The sequence below is a fragment of the Euleptes europaea genome, chromosome 18 (genome assembly GCF_029931775.1).
Source record: "Euleptes europaea isolate rEulEur1 chromosome 18, rEulEur1.hap1, whole genome shotgun sequence".
In the NCBI taxonomy this organism is placed as follows: Eukaryota; Metazoa; Chordata; class Lepidosauria; order Squamata; family Sphaerodactylidae; genus Euleptes; species Euleptes europaea.
In genome coordinates, this window is record NC_079329.1 from 6,645,140 (window position 1) to 6,660,871 (window position 15,732).

At 51.9% G+C, this 15,732-nt stretch overlaps 1 protein-coding gene across 1 annotated transcript; it reads left to right on the top strand.

Moving 5' to 3' along the window:
* Positions 1-266: 266 nt before the first annotated feature.
* Positions 267-12,003, top strand: CLDN15 (claudin 15). The gene is made up of 5 exons (XM_056863841.1): positions 267-474; positions 7,960-8,124; positions 9,683-9,764; positions 10,757-10,867; positions 11,880-12,003. Exons 1-5 carry the CDS (start codon positions 267-269, stop codon positions 12,001-12,003), a joined length of 690 nt encoding a protein of 229 aa, XP_056719819.1.
* Positions 12,004-15,732: the final 3,729 nt, after the last annotated feature.

Below are 15,732 nucleotides of genomic sequence, written 5' to 3' on the forward strand. Positions count from 1 at the left end.
CTGCACCGAACAAAAAAGTCCTAGTGGTCCCTGGTCAAAAAAAGGTTGGGAACCACTACCCCCGCCCCCGGCATACCTGGATCCAGCGCACCTGCCCTGCCCTCTCCGTTCCCTCCTCCTCCTCCCCTTTCCCCGTTAGCCGGAGCGCGGACTTGGCCCCGCCCCTGCCCTTAGCTGTGCCCCACGGCCGGAGGGATGCTCAGACGGCTCCTGCTGCTTCCCGGTGCGCTCCCCGCCGCGCGCGCTCCAGGCACCCCGGCCGAGCCATGTCGCTGCTGGAGGCGGTGGGCTTCCTGCTGGCCACCGTCGGGTTGCTGGCCGTCACCCTCTTCAACAGCTACTGGAGGGTCTCCACCGTCTCGGGCAACGTCATCACCACCTCCACCCTCTTCGAGAACCTGTGGCAGAGCTGCGCCACCGACTCCACCGGCGTCTACAACTGCTGGGAGTTCCAGTCCATGCTGGAGTTGCCGGGTGAGGACCGGGGGAGGGAGGGGGGAGACCCCCCCCAGACATTGCCCTCGGATCCCCTCCCTGTGTAAGGCGACTGGCCCCCTGCAAGTGCCCTGGGGGGGGGGGTGTCCCCAAAACGAACGCGTCCCGGTGGCGTCGAAGTCCTTCCCTCTTTCGTTTGGCTTCGTTCGTTTTTGGGGACCCCCCCCCTCTCGGGCACTTGCAGGGGGCCAGTCGCCCTACGTACCTCGTAACGTGAGGATGATGTGTGTCAGGCTGACCCCCTGCAAGTGTCCAAGGGGGGGGGGTGTCCCCAAAACGAACGCCTCCCGACGGCGTCGAAGTCCTTCCCTCTTTCGTTTGGCTTTGTTCGTTTTGGGGACCCCCCCTTGGGCACTTGCAAGGGGTCAGTCGCCCTACGCACATCGTAACATGATAATGATGTGTGTAAGGCGGACCTCCTGCAAGTGCCCAAGTGGTGGTGGGGGGTCCCTAAAACGAATGCGTCCCGAGGGCCCGTTGAAGTCTTTCCATTTTTCCCCCCATTTGGCTTCATTCGTTTTTGGGACACCCCCCCTTGGGCACTTGCAAGGGGTCAGTCGCCTTACATACTTCCGAAAATGATGATGATGTATGTAAGGCTGACCCCCCGCAAGTGCCCAAGGGGGGGTCCCCAAAAACGAATGAAGCCAAATGAAAAAGGGAAGGACTTCGACGGGATGCATTCATTCCTTAGCATGGCAACACCGAACGGCCTGTGGGTCACCCCAGCGAAGGGGGTCCCGAGGCAGGGGAGGAGCAGAGGCGCTTTCCTCTGCAGAGCCTCCCTCGGCAGGGTCTTCTTCGGGGCTTCCCCCGCCGACAGGCCGACGGGGATGAATTCGTTATTGACGAATGTGCTTCTAGACCGTGAGCGGCGGCGGCGACGAATGGCTCTGGGTGAGCCGGGCGAGGGGCTTTCCAGGCAAGGGAGAAGCAGAGGCGGTTTGCCCTTGCCTTCCTTGGGGGGGGTCTCCCATCCAAGCCCCGACCCTGCTTAGCTTCCCTACTATACTGCCTTTCCGTCCTAGCAATGCAACTGTTGAAGCCAGGGACGACCGTGCCCACAGGTGAGCGCTGACCCACGCAGATCTCCCTTCCCTTGCCAGTGTTTTAGCATTGGTAAGGTGGGCAACACCTGCCCTGTCTCTGGGCATCCCGGAATATCCCCCCTCCCGGCTTGCCCACTCCTTAGGCATCCGTTTCTGGTGCCCTTTCTTCTTTGGGGGTCAATAAGAAAACGATCCCAACATCCAGGTGGACTCTTGTGCCCAGGGCAGACGGGCATCGGTTGCGTTTCAGGGCATGACTCCTCTGCCTCTTCCTTATTGCAGTCCCCACATGAACACATGAAGCTGCCTTCTACTGAATCAGACCCTGGGTCCATCCAAGTCAGTATTGTCTACTTAGGCTGGCAGCAGCTCTCCGGGGTCTCAGGCAGGGGTCTTTCACATCACCTGCTTGCCTGGCCCCTTGAACTGGAGATGCCGGGGATTGAACCTGGGACCTTCTGCATGCCCAGCAGATGCCCTATTGCTGAGCCACAGCCCCTCCCTCTTTGCTTGCCCTGTGCCAGACTGGCGGATGAGGTGACTGGTCAGATGGAGAGATTAAGCCCCTTTGCATGTGCTCAGAGGCGCTCTTTCTTTGTTTGGAGAGGCCCAGGTGACACGGTCAAATGCCATCAGCTGGTGCCAGGAGGTGACTGGGAAGGGAACTTGGCTCTGGAACCAGCCGAGCTGAGCAATGCCTTTAGGGGCCACTGACTTCGACCCCATCAGCAGCTGCCTCCTCCCCCACCAGCAGTTGGTGGGGGGAGGCGACGGGTGAGCCGGTACCCATTGCTGATGGGGTCGAAGTCGGTTGCTGTTGAAGGAATGCTGTGTGCAGTTCTGGTCGCCGCCCCTAAAAAAGGATATTGCAGTTCTTGGGAAGGTGCAGAAAAGAGCCACCAAAAACGATCAGGGGGTTGGAGCAGCTGCCCTACGGGGAGCGGTTTAAAACGCTCAGGGCTGTTTAGCTTGGCAAGAAGGTGGTTAAGGGGGAGACATGGTAGAGATCTATAAAATTATGCATGGTGTGGAGCAGTGGTTCCCAAAGTGGGCAGTACCACCCCCTGGGGAGGCGGTGGGATTACCTAGAGGGGCACTAAGAGGCAAGGGGGCAGCAGGGGGGCGCTAGAGGTGGGCCCTTTCAACTGTGTTGTTGGATAGGGTAAGGGGCACTGGGGTGGAGTTTGTGGAACCAAGGGGGGCTGTGGCCCGAAAAGTTTGGGAACCACTGGTAGGGAGAGAGGGGACCAGGAGAAGCTTTTCTCCCTCTCTCACAATGCCAGAACACGGGGTCATCTGCTGAAGCTGGAGGGTAAGAGATTCAGAACAGATAAAAGGAAGTATTTCTTCACATGACGCGTAGTTAAATTGTGGAACTCCCTGCTCCAGGATGTGGTGAATGGCTGCCAACTTGGAAGGCTTGAAGAGGGGAATGGACATGTTCATCGAGGAGAGGGCTATCCATGCCTCTAGTCATTAATGCTCTTTGACTGCCAAATGTTCAACAGGTGAAGCTTCACCCCCGCATGACCTATTGTAATAAAGGCAACTTTACTTGTTGACTTTCTATGACTGCTAAAGATGCGGCTAGGAAATCCTCCAGAGCACTGTTGACATGCTGGTGTGATCCTGGCCTCAAGGTGCCTTGAGCTTCATTTAAGACAGGGTTAAGCCCCGGTATCTCTTTGCTTAGTCCAGGACTCTGTTTCCTGTGTCTGGATTCAGCCCTGGACGATGTGAAATGATAACACAGTGTTCTGGAGCATGTTCAGAGTGTTTCTCTCTTGATATTTGGGAGTGGTTGGTCAGAGCCCCTATATATATATGCTGTCCTTTTCTAGATTAGATTAGGATTTCACACCGTTACATTTCGCCGATTCCTTCCTGCATTTCATGGCCCCTTGACCAGCGTGGCATAGTGGTTAAGAGCAGTGGTTTGGAGCGGGTGGTCTGTAATCTGGAGAGCCGGGTTCGATTCCCCACGCCTCCACATGAGCGGCAGAGGCTAACCTGGTGAACTGGGTTGGTTTCCCCACTCCTACACATGAAGCCAGCTGGGTGACCTTGGGCAAGTCACAGCTTTGCTAGAGCTCTCTCAGCCCCATCTACCTCACAGGGTGTCTGTTGTGAGGAGGGGAAGGGAAGGTGGTTGTAAGCAGGTTTGAGTCTCTCTTAAGTCGTAGAGAAAGTCAGCATATAAAAACCAACTCTTCTGCTGCTGCTGCTTATTTCTATTTACTTTAATGATATTGTTCATATGGCCAATTCGGCCCTGAACAATGGCTGGTTATTTCTTTCTGTACCTCCTACATAAAGCGAGGATTCCCTTGTAGCATCTGAAGAAGCAGACTGTAGTCCACAGATGCTTCTGCTGGAACGGCATTCCAGTTAGTCTTTAAGGTACCGCCAGCGTGATGTAGGGGACAGAATGGTGGACGAGGGCCCTGGGCAATCCGGGTTCTAAATCCCACGGGGGGACCTTGGGCCCGTCACAAACCCTCAGCCTGGCCTACCTCACAGGGTCGCTGTTGTGAGAAAACGGAGGAGGGGAGAGCGATGCCCTAAGCCGCTTGGAGTCCCACCTGCGGGGAGAGAAGCGGGGTGTAAATAAAGAAACGCAAAGGCGAGGCTCCTGTGGATTTCGGGATCCCAGTAGCGAGCATTGCTCATCTCTCCCTCGCGTGGGGCAATCGTCGGTGCTTAGTTAAATGGAGCTGCAAACAGGGCTCTGGCTGAGATTCCAGCCCCGAAAGGTCAAAGGGTTTATGGAGCCAGTCGGCATCGTGGTATGCTGTTTGCAGAAGGGTTCTGCTGGCTGCAAAGGAGCCAAACAGGTGTCTACCTCCCAGGCAGATCGACAGGCGAAGGACGGGATCTGGAAATTCCTCTCCCCTCCGAGGGGGAAGGCAGTGGTATGCCATTAAGTTGCCAGCGGAGAAGCTTTCTTGCGGGAAACAGACGTGTTATTGGCCTGGATCCAGCTAGCTTTCTCACTCAATCTTTGCCCGTTGTTTTCCTGACTATACCCCCCTCCCCTGGCTTTTGACCCCCAGCGTAGCCTTTTTGGGTGGGCAAAGGAAGTCCCTTTTCCACCAGTGGAAAAACCGGCTGGGTCCAACCCATCGTTCAAACTAGAAGCGGTCAGAGCGTCGAACTAGGACCTGGGAGGTCCAGGTTCAAATCCCTGGTCTGCCAGGGAAGCTTGCTGGGTGACCTTGGGCCAGTCACGTTGGGAGAGCTAGCGTGGTGTAGTGGTTAAGAGCAGTGGTTTGGAACAGTGGACTCTGATCTGGAGGACCGGGTTTGATTCCCCACTCCTCCACGTGAGCGGCAGAGGCTAACCTGGTGAACTGGGTTGGTTTCCCCACTCCTACACATGAAGCCAGCTGGGTGACCTTGGGCTAGTCACACTTTCTCAGCCCCACCTACCTCCCAGGGTGTCTGTTGTGGGAAGGGGAAGAAAAGGTGATCGTAAGCCGGTTTGATTCTTCCTTAAGTGGTAGAGAAAGTCGGCATGTAAAAACCAACTCTTCTTCTTCACACATGCTCAGCCTAACCTACCTTGTAGGATTATTGTGAAGATAAACTGAGGAGAGAGGAACGACGGAAGCCCCTTTGGGTCCCCGTTGGGGAGAAAAGTGGGGCTATAAACCAAGTAAATACATTTGACAAGGCATAGCAACACAGGCAGGTCGAAAACCCGCAACCCCTGCTGATATATATATTTGGGGTTCACTGATGTGAGTACCTTCGATATATGTGTGAATCGTGGCATATTTGGATCAGGAGAGGAGAAAGACCAGTTGAGCTGGCATACGATAAAGGAGGAGGGTGGAAGAAGCTCAACTTGGCCCCAGATTAGCAGTGCCCAGGCGAGAGAGGGCTGCCAGGGGACGCCGAGGAGGAATGGCAAAACCAATTGATGGCTTCTTCCGTGTTTATTTTATTGCCGCGCCCCCTCCGGCACAATGGGTCTTTTTTCCTTCCACAAAGAGATGGAACTGAAGCAGAAAAGGGACCGGAGGGGATTTAGATCTCACAGGCTGCTGAACACTTGCCCAGATATACATCGGTTTCAGGAGTGTGCAAACCCAGAGACGGCCTTGCGAGACAGAAGCCTGTGCTGCTGTGAGAGACAGAGTGGTTAGATCGTTGGGAGATCCAGGTTCAAATCCCACCCCATGCCGATTCTGTAAAACATTTCAAAGCTGCCTTTCCACCTCACTTTAGGGTCCCCAAGATGGCGAATGATTAAAAAAAAACACATTAAAACAAATTTAAAAACACATAGAAACATATTAAAAAAACAATTGAAACAGAGCATATCAACAAATAAATATACAGATGGGAGATCACATGGTCGCACGAAGCTGCCTTCTACTGAATCAGACCCCTGGTCCATCCAAGTCAGTATTGTCTACTCAGACCAGCAGCAGCTCTCCAGGGTCTCATACAAAGGTCTTTCCCATCCATCACCTCCTTGCCTAGTCCTTTTAACCGGAGATGCCAGGGATGGAGCCTGGGACCTTCTGGATGCTAAGCAGATGGTCTACCACTGAGCCACTGCTAGACAAAGCAAAAGAGTTTTCACCCACTGGCAGAAGACTGATTGAAGGGGACAGGCAATTAAATCAAAACGGGTTGAAATTAAATCAGAAGTGTTTCCGTGTAGACATTAGGAAGAATTTTCTAACAGTTAGAGTGGTTCCTCAGTGGAACAGGCTTTCTTGGGAGGTGGAAAGCTCTCCTTCCCTGGAGGATTTTAAGCAGAGGCTAGATGGCCATCTGTCAGCAATGCTGATTCTATGACCTTAGGCAGATCATGAGAGGGAGGGCACCTTGGCCATCTTCTGGGCATGAAGTATGGGTCACTGAGGGTGTGTGTGTGTGTGTGGGAGGTAGTTGTGAATTTCCTGCATTGTGCAGGGGGTTGGACTAGATGACCCTGGTGGTCCCCTTCCAACTCTATGATTCTAAGTCTCCCTGGGGAGGGAGTTCCAAGATTTTTTTTTGCCTTGACTGAGAAAGTCCATTCCCAGATTGCCACCCCTCCAGCTTCAGACGGCAGGGGCGCTTGAAGCAGGGCCTCGGAAGATGACCATAGCGGTTGCGTAGGTTCATCTGTGAGTAGTTGCCCCTTAAGGGTATGCAGGTTCCCAAATTTGCAGTACCATCCTAAGCAGAAGGTTGCCAACTCTGCGTTGGGAATAACTGTGTCGTTTGGTTAGGGAAAAGTTGAAGGCAAATTTTTGCGGGGTAGGGGAGCGAAAGAAAAGCACAGTGTATTTGTAAACAAAGCATCTCCTACAAACTCGTTGTAGCCGTGACCGAGTGGTTAAGGCGATGGACTAGAAATCCATTTTAGAGGGGAGGGGCTGTGATAATAGGGGACATGAAAGATTTCTTCAATGGACCAATGGTCTGATTCGGCATAAGGCAGCTTTGTTTGTGTACAAAGAAGCACAGGTGTGTAGCGTGCGCTCCTCCAAGGCACCCATAACAAGCAGTATTAATTATCCTGAAATATGGACACCTGTATCCAAAACTCCTTCCACTTATTTTACAAATTTGTTTCTAAAAATAATCCCTGTTTTCAGCACAGTACCTTGAAGCCTCCACATATGATCAGTGCTAGGTTACCATCCTCCAGGCGGTGGCTGGAGAAGATGGTTGGTTTTTATATGCCGACTTTGTTCACCACTTAAGGAAGAATCAAACCGGCTGACAATCACCTTCCCTTCCCCCCCACAACAGACACCCTGTGAGGTAGGTGGGGCTTAAGAGAGCTGTGACTAGCCCAATGTCACCCAATTGGCTTCATGTGTAGGAGTGGGGAAACAAATCCTGTTCACCAGATTAGCCTCCGCCCCTCATGTGGAAGAGTGGGGAATCAAACCCGGTTCTCCAGATCAGAGTCCACCGCTCCAAACCACCGTCGGGGAGGAGCTGTGGCTCAGTGGTAGAGCATCTGCTAGGCATGCAGAAGGCCCATGGTTCAATCCCCGGCATCTCCAGTTAAAGGAACTAGGCAGGCAGGTGATGTGAAAGACCTCTGCCTGAGACCCTGGAGAGCTGCTGCCCGTCTGAGTAGACAAGACTGACTTTGATGGACCGAGGGTCTGATTCAGTAGAAGGCAGCTTCATGTGTTCTTAACCACTATGCCACACTGGCTCTCCCACAGAGACAACAGACTCCTCAAGTACAATCTCCTTCACTGGGAAACATTCCCTAAATGACACCATTGCTCTAAGATGAAGCTTGTTTGTGGAGTCTGGGAAATGGCACCACCTGTGTGGAATCTGCAACTGGGAAGCAACAAGGCCTGCCCTTGACGCTTACCTGAGTCCTTTGTGTGTTTTAAGTCCGGCCTGCATCGACCCTAAACTAATCGCAGCTCTGCTTTCTCTCCTCCAGCTTACCTGCAGGCTTCCCGGGCCCTCATGATCACGGCGTTGGTGCTGGGCTTCTTCGGCATCCTTTGCGCCATGGTGGGGATGAAGTGCACCAAGGTGGCTGATGAGAACCCCAACGTGAAGGCGAAGATAGCCACTGTCGGAGGTTGCCTGTTTGTCATGGCTGGTAGGTGGAGCAAAGCTAGTCCTTGCTGTTTTTTCTCCTTTTCACATGAACACATGAAGCTGCCTTCTATTGAATCAGATCCTTGGTCCATCCAAGCCAGTATTGTCTACTCAGACGGGCAGCGGCTCTCCAGGGTCTCAGGGTCTTTCATATCACCTACTTGCCTAGTCCCTTTAACTGGAGATGCTGGGGATTGAACGTGGGACCTTCTGCATGCCAAGCAGATGCTCTGCCACTGAGCTATAGCCTTTCTCCATAAACAGAGTGGGAACACATGAAGTACCTTATACAGAATCAGACTCTTGGCCCATCAAGGTCTATATTGTCTACTCAGACTGGCAGCAGCTTTCCAGGGTCTCAGGCTGAGGAATCTACTGTAGTGCCTGGTTCCTTTAACTGGAGATAGTGGGGACTGAACCTGGGACCTTCTGCATGCCAAGCAGATGCTCTGCCACTGAGCCATGGCCCCTCCCCTTTTCCTTTGGGCACAGCTTCTTTCCCCTTTAGAGAACAGTCTTGGCAATCATGGGGCACCTCAGGAAAGCGAGAAAGCCATGACCCTGTGTAACTGCATCAGTCCGAGAGGGAGGGCCATGCTTCCGTTCATGCAGAGATCGCCCCCAAATTGCCAAAAGCAAGAGACCCCCCCTTTCAGCTCTGCTAAAAATGTCCGTGGTTGCCTCTTCCCATTTCAGCTCAGTCCAAACACTTCTATTCTATTTAGTACACTGGTTCCCAACCGGGGGTCCGCGGACCCCCAGGGGTCCGCGAGAACTAAATTAAGGTCCGCGAAACAAAGTTATAAACCCATAATAAATTAATATTTTCAATTAAAAGTTCTCTATTATAAAATATATATATTCAAATATTATTATAAGTTTAATGTTTAACTAACAGTTATGATTAAAGTTTATTTTCAAATTCACGGAATTTTTATTTTATTATTTGGTCCCTGCACCAAACAAAAAAGTCCTAGTGGTCCCTGGTCAAAAAAAGGTTGGGAACCACTGATTTAGTAAATGACTCTGGATGACCACTTTCAGTAGGGAGCAGAGAAGCAAAATTATATCGTTTATAGCGACTACTGTAAAATAACGTCAAGGGATAACATTTCCTTGGGAGTGTAAATAGAAGGGTGGCCCCCTTTTTCTCTCCGCGATGCAGGGCTCCCATTGGTTGTGTCCCAGGAAGGCTTTGTCTCCCTCTAGTGGGGATGACTAGGCTATGCAGCTGGTTGCAAGAGGAAGCCGAACCAATTCTTTTTAGCTCTCAGGTGCATGTAGGGTTACCAGGTCCCTCTTTGCCACCAGTGGGAGGTTTTTGGGGTGGAGCCTCAGGAGGGCGGGGTTTGGGGAGGGACTCAAATGCCATAGAGTCCAGTTGCCAAAGTGTCCATTTCCTCCAGGTGAACTGATCTCTGTCGGCTGGAGATCCGTTGTAATAGCAGGAGATCTCCAGCTAGTACCTGGAGGTTGGCAACCCTAGGTGCATGCGATGTCCTCTCCAGGATTTCCTATATTGAGTCACTTTCATCCTTCTTCTTCTCTCAACTGTTTAGGTCTCTGTGGCATGGTGACGCTCTCTTGGTATGCCTTCAACATTACCCGGGACTTCTTTAACCCACTGTTTGCTGGCACAAAGTAAGTCTGCAATGGGGCAGCTGATGGAAGAAGGGGAAGAGAGAAAGGATAATATTGAAATTGAGGGAGGGGAAATTTTTTTTGGTGCTGTTTTAATGACTTAATATCTGTCTTATGACATGCTCTAGTGGTTTAAGAGACCCCTGGTTGCTTGAGCACTGCACAAAGGCAAGAGTAATGAGCCTTCGATGGGTTAATTGTCCCCAGTATGTTCCGAGGGCCGTTGCAACTTGACATTCTGGTTCTGTTGGGTTGCAACGTTCTTGCGGTCCATTGCAGGCGCCAAGGTTTGCAATAATTAAATTCCACGCCCTTAGGTAATTCCTCCTCCAGTCTCCAGACATTTATGACTTGGTGTAGTGGTTAAGAGTGGTGGACTCTAATCTGGAGAACCGCGTTTGATTCCCCACGCCTCCACACGAGAGGTGGACTCTAATCTGGTGAACCGGGTTGGTTTCCCCACACCTATACACGAAGCCAGCTGGGTGACCGTGGGCCAGTCACAGCTCTCTCAGCCCCATCTACCTCACAAGGTGTCTGTTGTGGGGAGGCCGAGGAAAGGTCATTGTAAGCCGGTTTGATTCTCCTTAAAAAGGTAGAGAAAGTCGGCATATAAAAACCAACTTTTCTTTTTCTTCAATGTCTGAACTTTGGGTGGAATGAAGGAGCGAAGCCCCTATGAAATGTTTTTTTGGGCGTGGAATTGGGGTTGCAGACTCCCGGTTGGGAAATTCCTGAGATTTGGGGGTGGATCCAGAAGAGGGCAGGGTTTGGGAAAGGAGGGGACTGCAACAGGCTATAATGCCATAGAGTTCACCCTCCAAGACAGCTGTTTTCTCCAGGGGAACTCTCTCTGTAACCTGGGAATCAGTTGTAATTCCAGGAGATCTCCTGGCTCCATCCAGGGGGTTGGTAACGCTAGGGGGAATGGAGCCGGGCGGTGGTCGAATGTTTTCAGGTAGGGTGCTGACATCATTTCCTTAATTGCACAGGTATGAAATTGGCCCAGCCCTCTACCTTGGCTGGAGTGCCTCGCTGCTGGCGATCCTCGGAGGAGGGTTCCTGTTCAGCTCATGTAGGGTTCATTCTTCACCGGAGAAGAGGTGAGGCAGGATCTTGCACAGGTGGGGTTGGATGAGGCCTGATGGGGAAGAAGGAATCATTGCCTGGTCTAGGCAATGAAGATAGGGTGCCCAGCTAGGGTGAGAGGTGACCTTACCTTAAAAAAATTATCTGCCTAGCTTGTTTTTGATCTTGTCCCTCTTCCAAGCCAGCATGGTGCAGTGGCTAAGAGTGGTGGACTCTAATCTGGAGAACTGGGTTTGATTCCCCACTCCTCCAAATGAGCGGTGTACTCTCATCTGGTGAACCGGGTTGGTTTCCCCACTCCTGCACACGAAGCCAGCTGGGTGACCTTGGGCTAGTCACAGTTCTCTCGAAGCTCTCTCAGCCCCACTTACCTCACAAGGTGCCTGTTGTGGGGAGAGGAAGGGAAGGCGATTGTAAGCCAGTTTGAGACTCCTTAAAGACAGGTGTAGGGGAAATTGTGACAAGAGGGTAGAGAGACCAGTCTATTGTGGCCGTTTGGCTTCCGACTGAGAAACGGGCTGGAGATTGTCCACTGATGGTCTCCATCCATCACCTCTGGTTCTTGAGAACCTGAACACATGAAGCTGCCTTCTACTGAATCAGACCCTCGGTCCATCCAAGTCAGTATTGTCTACTCAGACCAGCAGAGGCTCTCCAGGGTCTCAGGCAGAGGTCTTTCACATCACCTACCTGCCTGGCCCCTTGAACTGGAGATGCCGGGGATTGAACCTGGGTCCTTCTGCATACCAAGCAGATGCTCTACCACTGAGCTATGACCTGTGACCTTTCCCCCAAAACAGAGTGGGAACACATGAAGCTACCTTATACTGAATCGGACTCTTGGTCCATCAAGGTCTATGTTGTCTACTCAGACTGGCGGTGGCTCTCCAGGGTCTCAGGCTGAGGACTTTCACATCACCTGCTGTGGTGCCTGGTTCCTATGTTTAACCTATATGTGTATTATGTTGAAACTGACCAAAAGGTAACCCTGGCTCCTCCCCCTCCTCCACTTTTGTGCCTCGACAGTTACAACTATCCATACAAGGGCACGAAGAGTGCTGTCTCAGCCCCGAACATGACGCCTGCCCGCCCCCGGGTAGAATCTACCACCAGCAGTGTCGGCAAGTACGGCAAAAACGCTTATGTTTAAGGCGGTGCGGAGGGGCGCCACCCAAAGGACACCTTCAGAGACTTTTCTGGATGCCCAGAACCTGAACGGGAGATGGCAATTTCCTGCACTGTGCAGAGGGTTGGACTAGATGACCCTGGCGGTCCCTTCCAGCTCTATGATTCTAAGGGGCTCTTCTTCTCTCAGCCGCTCCCTTTGGACATTCTGCGAAGCCCTGGTGATGCTAGGAATTGGACAGATCTATGGAAACCATGTTTCTACATAGGGTGCAGCCCTGGAAGATGCTGCATTGGACTAGATTATTTATTGAGCTCTCTCTGTGTACAACAGTTTCGCTCTGTTCTCCCCTGCGTGGACCTTCAGGTGTGTCCATGACGTCTGGGGCAGAGGTTCAAGCCAACCTTCTGATCTAAAAGCCTTTCTTCTTAATTCCAAAGGTTTGCACAGGCCATAAGAGCCCCGATTCATCAGACCAGGAGGGCTGTCAACTTTTAGAGTGCACAAATCTGAGAGGGAGAGGTTCCATCCAGGGGCAGAGCCCAGGTCAAGGGCCACCCATCCAGGAGCAGGACTAGTGGGGTCAAGGGAGCGGGGCCCATTGGGGGTCAAAGGGTCCACTTACCGAGGGACAGAGCGGAGGGGTGAAAGGGTGGAGCGAATGTGCCAAGGGTCTTAGACCACAGGAAATACTAATTAATGTAAGGCGCGCGGTTGTCTCCACTTCTCTTTCTCTGGCCGAGGAGATATCAGGGGAACATGTAGGGAAACCAGTGGGAGAGGGGAAGTTGCAATGACATCATTTCCAGTGTGACCCAGAAGTGCCATCATTGTGTTGGTGGTGACGCTTTAACGTTTGCCCCAAATTCTGTGGTTTAACTCTATGGATCGAGAGTTTGGGATGAGTGGTAGGGCATCACCTGACAAGATGACATCACTTTGTGGTCATGCTGAAAGTGACGGTATATCATGCAGGGGGTGCTGATTAAGCCCCCCCCCTTTTGCTGGGGAATGCAGCAGGCAGGAAACAGCAGCGACAGGGGCGAGGGAGGTCTCTGCTAGACATTAGGAGCAAAGGAAGCACAAAAGGCAGCCAATGACCATTGCAGCGTTTAGAGAAGCTGCTTTTGAGGTGCTGGGGGAAAAAAAACCTGGGCTGAAAATGAAATCTGGCTGCAGTCCTAGCACTGCAAAGGACATAAAGGAGCAGAGGAGCCAAATTTATTTGCCTTAAAAAAGGCACTAAAGAGCTAACAACTGACCTTGCGTCTATGCCATTACTTGGGGGGGGGGCACTTAAAAATGGGGAAAAAGTGGGGAAAAACCAGTCAACCCTACAGACCAGTGGTCCATCTACTGCAGCGCCCTGTTTCACAAGAGGCTAAACAGGTGACTTATGAAGGCTTAAGCCATTCATGGAGGCCAGGACTGCCCCCTTGCTTTTGTCCCCCCCCCAATATGGGGAAGGGTTGGTTGATATGGTCAAATGGTATCTAATGGGTTGAGCAGCCCACGCACAATACACAAAGCTCACATTCTGCCCACTCTCGAAACCTCTTCAAGGGCTTTGCTGTAGAACACTTGGGTCGAAAGGGAAATTCTACTTCTGACAATAACCCACAAGGAGGCTTAATTTAGCACTTCACCCCGGATGCGTACAGAAAGTTCAACAGCACCCTTCCTCGTCGGAGTATCATTGAAAGATACTCCACTTGCGGACAGAGCATGCTTTGGCCGCTGCCCAGCGACTAGAAGGAGCAACTGGCCAGCCCTAAAGAGAAGAGCACGTGGAACTCTGCGGGGCCAAAGCCAAGAGTCCTTGGGGGCTGGATGCTGAGGGGCAGAGCGCAAGAGGGAGGTGACCCCCCCCCCCGCCCAAGAAGCACTTCCTTGCATTGTCAAATGTTTTGTATACATATATAAAAAGGAAATATTTTGGCATTGAATCGTTGCCTTTGGATTTCAGCGTGTAACCAAGCTCAGTAGCGAAACTGGAATGAAACAGGATTCTTTGCGGGTGGGGGGGATTCCTGACAATGGATACACCCCACTCTGGAATTAGTTCATCTGGCCAAAGCGCGGTGTAGTGGTTAAGAGCGGTGGTTAGGAGCAGTGGACTCTAATCTGGGTTCAATTCCCTACTCCTCCACATGAGCGGTGGATTCAAATGGGGTAAACTGGGTTGGTTTCCCCACTCCTCCACATGAAGCCTGCTGGGTGACCTTGGGCTAGTCACAGTTCTCTTTGAACTCTCTCAGCCCCACCTACCTCACAGGGTGTCTGTCATGGGGAGGGGGAGGGAAGGAGATTGTAAACCACTTTGAGACTCCTTCAAGGTAGAGAAAATCGGGGTATAAAAACCAACTCTTCTTCAAAGCACCCTGCAATAAAGCACTTTAAATGTGATGAGACAGTACAGGCTGGGAGCCTGAGCTTTTGATATACAAACAGGGACGGGAGGGGCTGTGGCTCAGTGGTAGAGCATCTGCTTGGCATGCAGAAGGTCCCCGGTTCAATCCCCAGCATCTTCAGTTGGAAGAATCCAGTTCACCAGATTAGCGGCAGAGGCTAATCTGGTGAACTGGATTTGTTTCCACTCCTACACATGAAGCCAGCTGAGTGACCTTGGGCTAGTCACAGCTCTGTTAGAGCTCTCTCAGCCCCACCTACCTCACAGGGTGTCTGTTGTGAGGAGGGGAAGGGAAGGTGATTGTAAACCGGTTTGATTCTGCCTTTAATGGAAGAGAAAGTCTGCATAGAAAAACTAACTCTTCTTCTACGGAAGATCGACTTTGCTTAGCTTTCTGGGGTCTGACATGATCGGCCTATACTATGCCATTCCACATCCCAGGGCTCCTTTTATCCAGGAAGAAGAGTTGGTTTTTATACCCTGCCTTTTCTCTACCTTTAAGGAGTCTCAAAGCAGTTTGCAATTGCCTTCCCCTCCCGCCAACAGACACCTTACCAGGTAGGTGAGGCGGAGAGAGTTCAGAGAGAGCTGTGACTAGCCCAAGGTCACCCAGCTGGCTTCATGTGGAGGAGGAGGGAAATCGAACCTGGTTCTCCAGATTAGTGTCCGTCGCTCTTACCTACTACACCACGCTGGCTGTGCTGGGAATGACAGGGTCCGCCTGGACGAAACCACATGGGTCATAGTAGAGGGAAATCAGGTAAGATCAAGAAGAATAGAGGTGGTAGGGTCTAGCACAATGGAAAAGGAGAAGCAAGAAGGGAAGAAATGCATAGTATAAAATGAGGATTCCCAGGTTGAGACAAAAGGTGGGTTCCGAGCCTGAAAGGATAGAGCAGCAGTTCTCTTCTATAGGCCCACGGCTGAAGGCAGACAAAAAAGATCTCTGTCGGCCCACGTCCAAATCACTTGCTGAGGAGCAGGGCTGCACCAGAGCAGGGTACCAAAAAAGAAAAAGGCGACAAGCTTGTTTTGCAATGCAAACTTTTAAATCTTGACACTTTTGGTAAAGATGGAGGCAACAGACCTCCGTAACGTTTCTTCTCCATCGCCGGGGTGACGATTGGAACAGACCAGGTTTTAACTACTGTATTGGGAGGGAGGGGCCTGGAGAACAGACAGTGTCTCCCCTCCCTTCCCAGAGGGGAAGGGAGGGGGAAAAAAGAAGAAAGAAAGCCAAAAGTAAATCAAAAGCTAACAACTGAGGGGTCCCCACTCCGCCGCAACGTCACGCACGAAGCAGCCATAGTGGAAACAATCGGGCTGGCGGGGAAAGAGAGGGA